This window comes from Anthonomus grandis, chromosome 11, assembly GCF_022605725.1.
Source record: "Anthonomus grandis grandis chromosome 11, icAntGran1.3, whole genome shotgun sequence".
Taxonomy (NCBI): domain Eukaryota; kingdom Metazoa; phylum Arthropoda; class Insecta; order Coleoptera; family Curculionidae; genus Anthonomus; species Anthonomus grandis.
Window position 1 is genome coordinate 4,372,883 of NC_065556.1, and position 12,172 is coordinate 4,385,054.

Below are 12,172 nucleotides of genomic sequence, written 5' to 3' on the forward strand. Positions count from 1 at the left end.
ATACAGGGCAATGTTGGAGATTTTTGAATTCCAAATGCTTTGAACTAGGAGATAGAATCAGGTAGTATTATTCATAGATTTTATTGTGAACAGTATTAAATACAAGAACTGTGAAATATTAAGTATATTCTCTTTAAGGCACCAAAGACTAGATTAAGAGTAACTAATAAAGAATTATTTTTATAAGCAATTATAATACGTCTCCAATAAATAATATGTTAGAAATTTGTAATAATGTCTTGGAAGATGTTTACATATTTAATATTAAGAATTTAAATTTAATATAAGGCCAAAAAAGATTGGAAATTTGCAGCATTAGGACATGGTTTGGGGTGCAATAAAAAAGACAGTTTTATTTTATTTTATTTAGTGAATATTGTAGACTGTACTTATTTAGTTTTGTTTTATATCCTGTTTTTATTTTTCTTTAGTTTCTTTTTTCTTATAATTCTTGTTTACTTTACATGTAATTATGATGACATGTAGACAAGTATTTAATTTAAAAATAGAAAATTAAGGCAATTTCCCTTAAAACGAAAGTGACAGAAAACAATGATGTAACTAATTGTCATTTGTCAATAATTATTTACGGAGAATGTGACAAAGCTATTTCAAGAATATGTCATAGATTTAGGACCCTATATTCGGAATAAAGGAAACCATCACCAAAGACTGTCACGAAAATTATACAAAACCTTAAGAATTTATTATATACATTAATATCAGACCAACAATTTAGAAACAATACAATTTAGAAACCGTTTATCCTAGTTAACCCCATCGTCCTCGGTATATTGTTAAATTTCCACATTTTTCCTAATTATAGTTGTCCCACAATTGATCGATGCGGTTTCTGGCTCTCCCTGTATATTTTTGTTGCAATTTGTCGACAATATTATGCTTCTTCACTTACTTAAAATGTCTTTTACCGGCGGAATAACTTATCACAACCTGTTTTTAAGGTCAACGCCGTATTGAAAACAAACCGACCATCTTCAAGTTTTGGCATTTAATACGTTCTAAACTACTGCTTACTCGTATAACTTTTGTAAACGAAATCAAACTCTTCACTTTGAAAATATTGATCTTATTTTATTGAAATCAATTGCAAATCGACACCACATGACGTCATGAATAACTAGAATATTACGAGTTAAGGTAATTCCCACAATATTAACATATTTTCATTTTATTTAGTCATGAGAATTATCGCGTGTATTTAAAATGTAATTTCAAGAAAACTACCGAGATGTCGAGTTGTAAACAAAGAAATCAATATCGTTTTAAAAATTACTTAGGATTGAAAGTGCTTATTTTTATCCACTTATATGGCAGCAGTTTGGGCGAATTAAATTTTGGTAAGTGTTTATTTTATTCATTCTGACCAAGAAATGGATGTTTGAAAAACTATAAATTTTTCTTTTTTGAACAAGTCTTAAGTAATAGGGAAAACTTTGACAGTCAGTTCAGAAGTCTAAAATATGCCATTCTGGTCAAATATATGTTAGTTCAAAAGTTAATAGTGTAGGAAATACAGAACGTTTAAGTTCACTACTTTATGTCAATTGTAGTATTTATGTTAATTGTAAGTTTATTTTACCAAATTTGTGATCTTTAGGAGAAGGGATAATAATAAATAGTATTTTCCTACAATTGTGAGTGAAATATTCACTTTAAATTAGATATTAAAAAATTATACACAATAGCGAATAATAAATCACGCTTAACTCTTAGCGGCGCCTAATTTAGTTGGTAAAAAAATACCTGGTGGAGCCAAAATATTTTTTTATGAATTTTTATATTTTTTTGTAAAATTGTAGTAATTTAATACATTAGTAATAATCAAAAAATGAAAATCTGCCAATCAGTTTTTTGTTAAATTTGAATAATTCGGTGGATCATATTGTGGACCTCCGCGACACAAAATAAAAAAACTAAGAGTAAGATAACAAATTTATTTAAAAACTCATACAAACTTGGGTACTAAAAATTACGTTGCATGATAACTTTGAAAACACTCTTTACGTTTTCCCAAGCACAAAGGGACTTTACATATGGAACATACCCAATCCGTCCTTACTGGTTCAGCCTTAATGCTACAAAGCGCGCATCTTTTTCTGGTACTTCTTGTAGGTTGATGAGCAGATGACTACTGTCTTATCTCTAAGGGTACGTAAGGTTTGTATTTTTTTATTTCAACATCTGATGGTGCAACCAAATTTCTCTTTCGATTTACAACCGTTTCTGAGATTAAACCGTTTATGACACTTCGTCTAAAATCTTTAGTAGACATTTTTGGTAACTCCAACCTATTATAAATAATATTGAAATATACAAATGATGCATCTAATAAGTAAAAAAATATTCGATGCCACCACTTTTTACTGCGACGGTCAATCTTGTAGTTAGAAAGTCTTTGGTCAAATATGTCGACACCATTCATATTAAAATTGTAATCGATTATAGATTGAAGACATGGAATTTCAGTAATTTGTCCACTTCTTTCTTTTCTTTTTACTGTTCCTACATCTTTTGGCTGATGAAAATTTGATAACATGTGAACACATCGACGGTCTTTCCATTTTGCAGCTAACAATCCGGTACTGCTTGTAAACCATTGTACATCACCGCGTTTCAAATTCTTATCTGGTTTAAATTTTGGCATATGACGACGATTAACATTTACGGTTCCAACAGCATGGATTTTTCTTTCTTTCAATTGTTGAAATTTCTAAGTGTTTTATCAAATTTGTAACGACTCTTGAACCAATGCACTTTTCTATCTCACCAGTAGGTGATTTTCCAGTGTACAAATCAAATTTTAGGCAATAACCAGATTGATCAGCTAACATCCACATTTTATATCCTCTTTTGATTGGTTTTTTTGGCATGTACTGCTTAAGGCTACTACGACCCTTAAATTTAATCATTGACTCATCAACTACAACTACTTGATTAGGAATTAGGCATTTCTCAAAGTTATGAGTCAACAGTTCTAGCATAGGGCGAATTTTATAGAGCTTAGAGCTTCTGAGGAAGATTTTGGAGGCATCAGAGAATTATTATTCAGATGGAGATGACTCAAGAGCCATCCAAATCTTTTTTGGGTCATTACTGAGCTGATAAAAGCATCATGTAATTCGGGAGCAGTTGACCAATAATCCTTATAGCTGGGACTACATTTGATACCCATTAACAAATTTATGCCTGGAAAAGCATTAATTTCACACTGATTTGTAGGGACATAGCTTTTCCCAGTTGAAAGTTTTTCCTGCTCGGCATAAAGATTTGTTTGAAACACTAAAGTATCAAAAATTCCTTAGTAATAAACAGTTCAAACATCATATACGGTGTTGAATCATTAATGTCTTTGATAAACTGAGGAATTCCAGAAGGTTCGGTAAATTGAGGAAGAGGATCAGGTCTATGAACATTAGACCAAACAGGAATTTTACCTTTTGACCACTGTTGTTGTAGTTCGGAAAGGGGGATATTATTACTTGGATCTTCCTCCTCAGAAACCGGCAGATCTTCTTCCATATCTGTAATAACTGTAGGAACTAAAGTTTCGTCCTCTATATCGGAGGAGTCCATATCAATTTCTGACTCAGACCCCGAAGGCAGTGTATCGACATAAAATGTGTCGATTTGTGTGTTGACTTCATCGTAAGTCGAACCTCCTACCGTCTTAAATGGCAATGGCTCCATACCTGCAAGAAAAAGGACCACATTAAAATAATGTTTTTTTTTACAACATGCTAATAAATATATGTAAATTAAATATCTATACTTGCCAAAGTAAAAAAAAAACATTAAAATGTCCACGGAGCGAGCTCCAATAGATGGTTTAAATTTTGTGCTTCGGCAGCGCATTGCAAAGCAACATCAAAATATGGTCTATTTTTTGAACCACCGAGCCTTTAAACCATTAGTCAGGGTAATTTAAATTTTCGACCATGAATACTTAAAGAGTTAAAATCAGTACTATAAATGAATTCATAAAAAATATCTAAATATGTACGTAAAAGATTTAATGAAGGATTTAATACAGTAATCTGGTTTAGTTTTAAGTACTTTCGTTCTAAAGAATCCACAATATTTTTAATTTTCTGTATTTTTTTTAAACAGAAAATCCGCATGCATTTATGTAATTTTGTAATAATTTTATTATATTCTTTATACTGGGAGTTAATTAATGCTATAAAGATATTTCAGGGAATGATGGTACTCAACAAAATTTAAAAAAAATAAATGCAAAGATATATGGTCTAAAACGCGTCGTTCTCGTTATACTCGATGGCAGTTTTAATTTTGTTGTCGAATTTTGCGTTTTTGCTTTATGATCTGTGATATTTGTTTTAAATTTAAAACAAATAATAATTACTACTAATAATTAACAATAAAATATCTAAATTATCGGTCAAAATATACAGGGTGTTACAAAAAATATGGAGGTGAAATAAGGCAGAGAACAAGCTATTTTAATTTGTATTGAGTTCATATTTTAGAAACGACGGGGTTATTAACATTCAGATAAAAACATTAAAACAATTTTAATATTTGCAAACTCAACATAACTATATAAAAAAAAGAGAAAGAAATACACATTTATTATTTTATGCAAATAAAAGGCCGACAAATTCAGAATTCTGCCAAGGCAGATTCTGGTCTTTAACATTGTGGCCAAAACTTAAAAAAACTAACTAGAAAAAAAAATGTAGAAACGCTTGTAACAGACTAAGTTTAATTATACACACCTACCCAAAAAAATTTAGAACATTAACATTAACATAGTACCTCTCATAAAAAAAAAGAAAACACGCACATTAGTTACCCACACTAAACACAAATTTTCAGTCTCCACCCATACTCAAACTAACAATATTGACTATTCAGTATTTTACGCAGACAGCTGCTGACCCATCAGACACACCATCATTCCCCTGCGAAAAGTCTGAACAGACACCAAACCTAACTCAAAATTTATGCCCAAAGATTTCATCTGATATGCAAAATTATAGGAAAAAGACCTTTTAAATAATTGAGTCTTATGTTTTGGAATATGAATTGTGTTTCTTCTTAAGCCCAAATGGTGAACATCATTTCTAAAAGTAATCTTATAAGGTATAGGTAAGGTGGACTACGGTATTTAAGAATTTTATAAAAAAAAGTAAGTGAATGAGCAACCCTACGATTTTGCATATTTAACCACCCCAGCTCGGAAAGTCTATGGGAAACGCGATTACGTCTGCGTATGCCAAAAATTAGGCGAATACATGAGTTCTGAAGCTTTTGCAATCGGCACCTGTCATTATAGTCTACGTACCAACCGTAAACAACATCGCAATAATTGCATTGTGACAGCACTAAAGAGTCACACAACATTTTTTTAATATCTTCACTTAGATAATGCCTATGCAAGTAAATTAATTTTAAAGCAAAATACCCTTTTTTTAGAACATTAGAAACGTGTTGATGAAATCGCAAATCACTATCCACTATCAAGCCCAAACTTTTGCAATTATCTACAACAGGAATATTAGCATCACCCATCTTAATATTAATAGTCTTGCTGTTTAAAATATGGTTAATTTTTTGCTTATTACCAATAAACATTACAGACGACTTAGAAGGATTTAATTTTAGAAAATGCTTTAAAGAAATATCACATATGGCTTGTAAGTCTTGATTAATTTTTGCTTCCGCATTTTTAGCATCTTCTGACAGAAAAGAGTAATACAACTGAGCATCGTCGGCATAAAAATGGTAAAGGCAGTTTTTTAAATAAAAATAAAAACTAAAAGTACAAATAATAAAAAAAGGGTCCTAAAATACCGCTCTGAGGCACGCTATTATCAACTTCTAAGGGTTCAGATACATTTTCCTCTATCTTCACTCGCTGCACCCTACCGCTTAAATAAGAATTAACGAAATTAATAGCTTTATCAGAAAAACCTATATAGTGAAATATAGACTTTAAAATTTCGTGATTAACAAAATTAAAGGCTTTCGTATAGTCCAATAGAACAAGGGCAGAAATCATACCATCATCCCTAGATCTTATGATGTCATCAATAACATCCGCCATTGCTGAAGCACAACTGAAGTTCTTTCTAAACCCAGACTGTTTAGGGGGCAAAATATCATTAGCATTTAAAAAAATTCGAATTTGAGGGTCTAAGATTCTTTCAAGACTTTTTGAAAATGTAGGCAGAATACTAATGGATCTAAACTGATTAAAATCTGTTGGATTATTTACCTTTAGCAATGGCATCACAAAGGCCTCTTTCCAACATTTGGGAAAATAGCTGCTTTCAATGCATTTATTAATTATATGCAATATAACAGGTATTATAAAAGGGCAGCACATATGAATTAATGTTATATTAAGATTGTCGATACCAAATGCTTTGGATTTAATGCTAAATAAAATAGAACATATATCATTATAACTCACTGTGCGAAATAAAAATAAACTTGAAACGGGCAAGGAATTATTTTTATAAAAATTAATTATTTCCTGACTATTATCGGTGCTAGGTACCTTACTGCTGTCAACAAAATAATTGTTGAAATTATCGGGATTTTTAAAAGCTCCAGGAATCTGTTTTTGCTTACAAGGTAATATTTTTCTTAATTCACTCCATTTTTCCCCATATGTACAGTTCCTAAATTTATTTCTATAAAAAGCTTTTTTTTCTGCTCTAACGGCTGTGGTGGTATAGTTCCTAAGTTGCTTGTAATACTCCCACTTTGCAGGCAATTTATTTGTTTTGAAATCTTTTAGCGCTTTATCTCTTAGTTTTTGAAGAAGTTTTATTGTCTGTCAACTAAGGAGAGTTTCTCTTTTTTCGCACTGTAAATGTTTTAACGGGAGCATGAGCATCAAACAATTTTATTAAGTTGGTATTTAAAAATTTTACTTTGTCGTCAATAGATTGATAATCATATATGAATTGAAATGGAATGGCCTCTAGATCGGCCTGGAAGTTATCTAAGTTTATATTTTTAGGGGTCTATAGGTCACGACTTTAGGAAGCACTTCCGACACCATACCACTAAATTCAAAGAAAATGCCAAAGTGATCGGAAAACGTAGAGTTAATAATGCCAGTTTTTAAAATATTTAGCCGATTAGTAAAAATAAGGTCGATAATAGAGCTGGTGCCATTAAAAATACGAGTCGCCTCAGCTATAACCTGCTTTAGATTAAAGGTCTCACACAAAGATATTAATTGGCGAGCATGGTTCTCATAAGCTTTTGAAACATCAATATTAAAGTCCCCGAGGCAGGTTATATGGTTAAAACTAGAACACATATCAATTAGTGTTTCCTCTAATGTTAAGAAAAAACTTTGAATATTAGAATTTGGAGGTCTATAAATTATTCCAAAAATATGCGGTTCACCATCAATATTAATTTTTAACCAAAGGCTTTCTAAAAATTCATACATTTCAGATATATATAAACTATTAAAATGTACCGGTCACAAATTTCGAAAATTGACGAATCAAGTCTTTGCCTCATGGACGCCAAATATTTCAGGAGTATTGCTGAGAGCTAATGATGTCACATGAAGGTATTCTTCTATTTCTTAAATGATCCTTTATTTGGACTTCTCAGGAGTCCCCAAAAGAAGAAATCCAGGCTATCTGGAGATATACATTTTGGTTTGGTTGGCCTCAAAATAAAGTGAGCGCCTTTCTGACAAAAATTGATGCCAATGCTATTATTATAAGCAGTTCCTCTTTAAGAAATTATTGATAATATAGTCTTGTCCCTTGAGCATTGCGGCTAGAAATACGGTCCTATCAAATAATCTCCGATAATGATTGGTCAAAATGATTTTTGCGTATAGAATGCGGAATTTCTTGTCCAAAAATGGTTGATGTAAAAATTGTTGATTGTCTCAAAACTTGATTTTCAATTACAAACTTGTAAGTTCTTGGCTTGGAGTTTTCTTTATTGTAATTATTGCCACATAGGTCTCCTTGGGTGTAATAAACTTTTTCGTCCTATAACTTGATAAATTTGTTTCATCGCTAAATAAAATCGAATGTTTTTAAATTATGGATTTTGGGCTAGCATTTGTATGAATCATTGTCGCACAATTTTAAATTGTACACAAGTATTGCAGACAGTAGCTCAGAATTATTGGACGCTGGACGTCGTGATAAGTCATAGTTTGCAAATTAATAAAATAATAATAAGGAGAACCAAATAGGCGCCACTTAATTTTACTAAAACTAAGAAAACTTCTTAGCTGATTATTTAAATTTCAGTAAAAACAATTTGGATTATGCTTTGGCAATCAGAGGCAACAGTTCCCAACAGCAACCCATTTTATTCACATAAGCCCCTTTTTACCCTTTATACAATATATGTAAAACATAAAAAAAGAAAGTTCATGAACCTTGTTTAGTGGGTGTATTATTAAAATTATTACCAAAATATGGAATTTTTAGGTAATACCCAACAGTTTGACAAAGTATTTAATTAAATTAACAAATATAATAAAACTGGCCTGAATTCTCCTAGTCCATAGTCAGTAACACATGGAGCTTTACCAAGACAAGCTGGGCAGTCTGTCCGAGTCCTATCGGTATGAAATACATAGTAGGTTAGGTTAGATAGGTTAAGTAGATTAGTACATAGTTCGGTTAGGTTTCCTCACCGTTGGTGACCGGAAAACCAGACTGTTCTGGTGTCAGTGGTGGCACATCACAGAACTCCAAACTCAAGGAAAATAAGAACGGAAAAGAAATAAAAAGAAAAAAAACCCTAAAACAATTTTTCAGTCACAATGCCGGTACAAACAAAGAAGTAGTCTATCACTCACCTCGCTAAGTTTCCAATTAAATCTTAGGCATCCTGCCAAGAAATTACCAAATCTTGTCTTGATAAGGTAAAAGAGGTTCTAATGAATCAAAAGTAAGGAATATTTTATAGAACTTGCATCCTTAAAGTACTTGTTTGGTTGGGCTGTAAAGTTTTACATGCGCTCCCACAGAACACAAATATATAGAGAAGTGGTGGTTGCATACAATTTGATAGAAATTACTCTGACAAATCAGGTAGCGTCCTCTCGCTTGGCAATATTCAAATATACTTGGACTAATCAAAATGGTAGAAAGGCGTGGCCGAATTAAGCCGGGAAATCAAATTTCATTTAATCTGATAATTATTATTTAAGTAATATCTAAAGCAAACGCCTAATCAAAAAGGTTACTTATAGAGAAAGGGGCATTTTTGATTGGTGTTAGCATCAGATATTAATCAGAATAAAAATAAAATTCTTCAGCTTTATTTTACATATCTTAATGAGTTAATTTACTGCAGTAATCAATTAACAATAGTGTACTATATAACACCAATTACAAAATGGAAATAAAATAATGTTTTGCTTTAATACATTTATTATTTAATTTTCGTGAAAAAAAATTACTTAAAATGATATAAGTAATTTACTATAATTTATTATAACAGACTTTATATAAATTAGGATTAATGTTTAAAAGTATTTTGTTAGCACTGTTAGAACTACCGTAATTTTTAAATAGATTAGAAAAGGTTGTGAAGATTTTTGTGCTATTTTCTTATCATACATCTAAAGACATTACCATTATAACAGTATTATCCCAAGAAACAATATATCTCTCTACAAAACAAAATAAAAACAACTTATTTTAGTATAAACATATATAACTTACATAGTATAAATTTATTGGTCTCTTATAATACTAACATTTCATGGAACTAAAATATTAATAAAAATTTAAAAAATAAGATGCAAAAATGTAGAGAAAAAAAGTTCTTTCAAATGAGGTATCACTCAACCCCTATTCCCATTTAAGATTTACGAGAGGGCGGTTCTGGGGGGTAGGGAATTGAAAGATGCAAAGTGATTTTTACATAAAAACTGTTCCCCCTCGAGAATAAAATTGTCGTATCCTAGCGATTTTATAAGAATTTAATCCGTTTTGAGAAAATAGGGGTGCGAAGTTTTCAAATTGACACCCTGTATTCTGTAAACTCGGTTTCTCAAAAGTGTTTCATAGGCTTGATCATAAAATCCTTTTAATTAAATTATCCATTTTTATTTTTTCTGAATCGCTTTTGAATCGTTTTAAATTGTACCTTTTAGACCGTTGTCAGTATGTTGCAACGAATGGTTTTTATTCCAGAGAATATTTAGCAAACGCAAGGCACGGTATTAGGTCCTTTTCTTTTCGATATTTTTACACACGACATTGGAGTCTCGCTTTTCTTAAATTATGTTAAATACTATGCCGACGATTTAAAATTGTATACTCAAATAAAATCTATTGACGAGTGTCTTGCTTTTCAAACAAATTTATATCGAATTAATAACTGGTGTATTTGTAATAATCTCCACTTAAACATCAAAAAGCATGTTGTTGTATCTTATACGAGGAGAAAGTAACCAATTTTATTTAAGTATGTTCTAAACCGGGAGCCAATTACTCGATTTAACCATTTTAAGGATTTGGGTCTTTTGCTCGATAGCAAGTTATCATTTGTACCACATTGTGGTTATTGTAACAAAGTCTTTAAGAATGTTTGGATTTATAGTACGGTCTACCAATAATTTTCAGCAGACAGACGCTGCTAAATTCCTGTTTAACTCTTACGTTAGTTCTAAATTTGAGTATGCCACTATTGTATAGTCCCCTGGTTATGCTGTGCATTCTTCAGTTTAGAGAATCTATAACGAAAATTTAAGTATCTAAATTTTAAACACAATGGCGTGTATCCTCTACAAGGCTGCTGCAATGACGAACTTCTGGCAAGATTTAATTATAGTTTACTTACGAAACCTATAGGTGTTGCCCAACTATTGTTTGTGTTTAAATTAGTCAACGATAAGGTGGATTGCCCAGATTTAGCGCTAAAATTCAATTTTGCGTTACCACATTTGAATTCTCATTTCGGAAATTTCTTTTAGTTACAAACACTTGGTACAAACGTTCTAATACCGATCTTTTTGCAGGTACGGCAGTAAAGTTTAAAAATAATGTTTAAAACTATAGGTATTTATAAATAATATAAATAGCAATAGTTTCAAATTTTCAATTAAATTTATAATTTCAAACTGGTAGCAATACAGCTGCTATGCTAAAAGGGTATGTTATTATTAAGTTATATTTAGTATTTATCGCGATATATTTCAGTGTTATTTTGTAGTCAAAGAACATTTTTTTAAAATAATCATCTAAACTGTAACTTAGGTATTTTCTGTACAATTTTTTGTATTTATCTACCTTATAATTGGGTTTATTACTTAGAAGGTGGTTTGAGGTAAATAAATAAATAAATAAGAGGGAAATCGCATAACATGAGGGAAAAATACATTTAACTTTCCACCCTGTATAACGTAAACGACGCCATTTAGACCATGGATATATTTGCATCACCTCCCGAAATATCTTCATGACATTATTTAATACCCTGTACATACATAATTATGAATATAATTTATATTTGTGTAATTTAATCGTCCCAGCATGTTCTTATCTGAGAAGCTTTTGTGACCTTAGATTACTTTTAACCAACTAATGTTTGTTGGATTTAGTTTCAAAATAAAACATTCTTAGACAACCATTGCCTTATATCATGTCAACATTTCGACCAGCAGTCCTTATATTTGTGAATATAAATATTTATATAAGGTGTAAAGAATAGGAACGATGTAAAAAATGTTTTAGGGTATATTTAACGTCTAATATTATTTACTATATTAAAATTTGATTTATTCAAATTATCAATATATTTTTTGTTGCTAATATGTTTCTTTATTTCCATCATTTCTCTGGGTGTTAAGAGAATTTAATATTTCTCTTGTTTTCTGAAATTCTATATCTTCATGTATATAGATGTTTAAGAGTCCAATATATATAATTTTGTACAGAAAGCTGCTTTCGTTTGGTGTTTCTGTTTAATGTTTAGAAAAATAACATTTGCATGAATTTTCGTTTTTGAAACCGGTAGGTATGTTTTCGTGCGTAAGCTGCTGTGCAATTTTTTATGAATTTAGGAGATTTTAATACAGGGGATTTTAAAATAGTTTTATTGGAGTTTATTTTTAATAAATGTTTATTTATGTTTAAATGAGTACTGTGAAAATGTTGATTTGTTAAGGCTGAGACACAAT

General features: G+C 30.7%; 1 protein-coding gene across 2 annotated transcripts in view; it reads left to right on the forward strand.

The window, feature by feature from the left end:
- Positions 1-981: 981 nt before the first annotated feature.
- The window catches only part of LOC126741940 (serine protease snake-like), a 45,452-nt gene continuing 34,261 nt past the window's right edge, over positions 982-12,172 (forward strand). The window contains exons 1-2 of one of the 2 annotated variants that reach the window (XM_050448418.1): positions 982-1,158; positions 1,238-1,358. In XM_050448418.1, coding sequence (XP_050304375.1) covers positions 1,250-1,358 — 109 coding nt within the window. In that variant the 5' untranslated portion in view covers positions 982-1,158; positions 1,238-1,249. Of the gene's footprint in view, positions 1,359-12,172 lie in introns of both variants that reach the window. The other variant, XM_050448417.1, reaches the window with a different exon arrangement.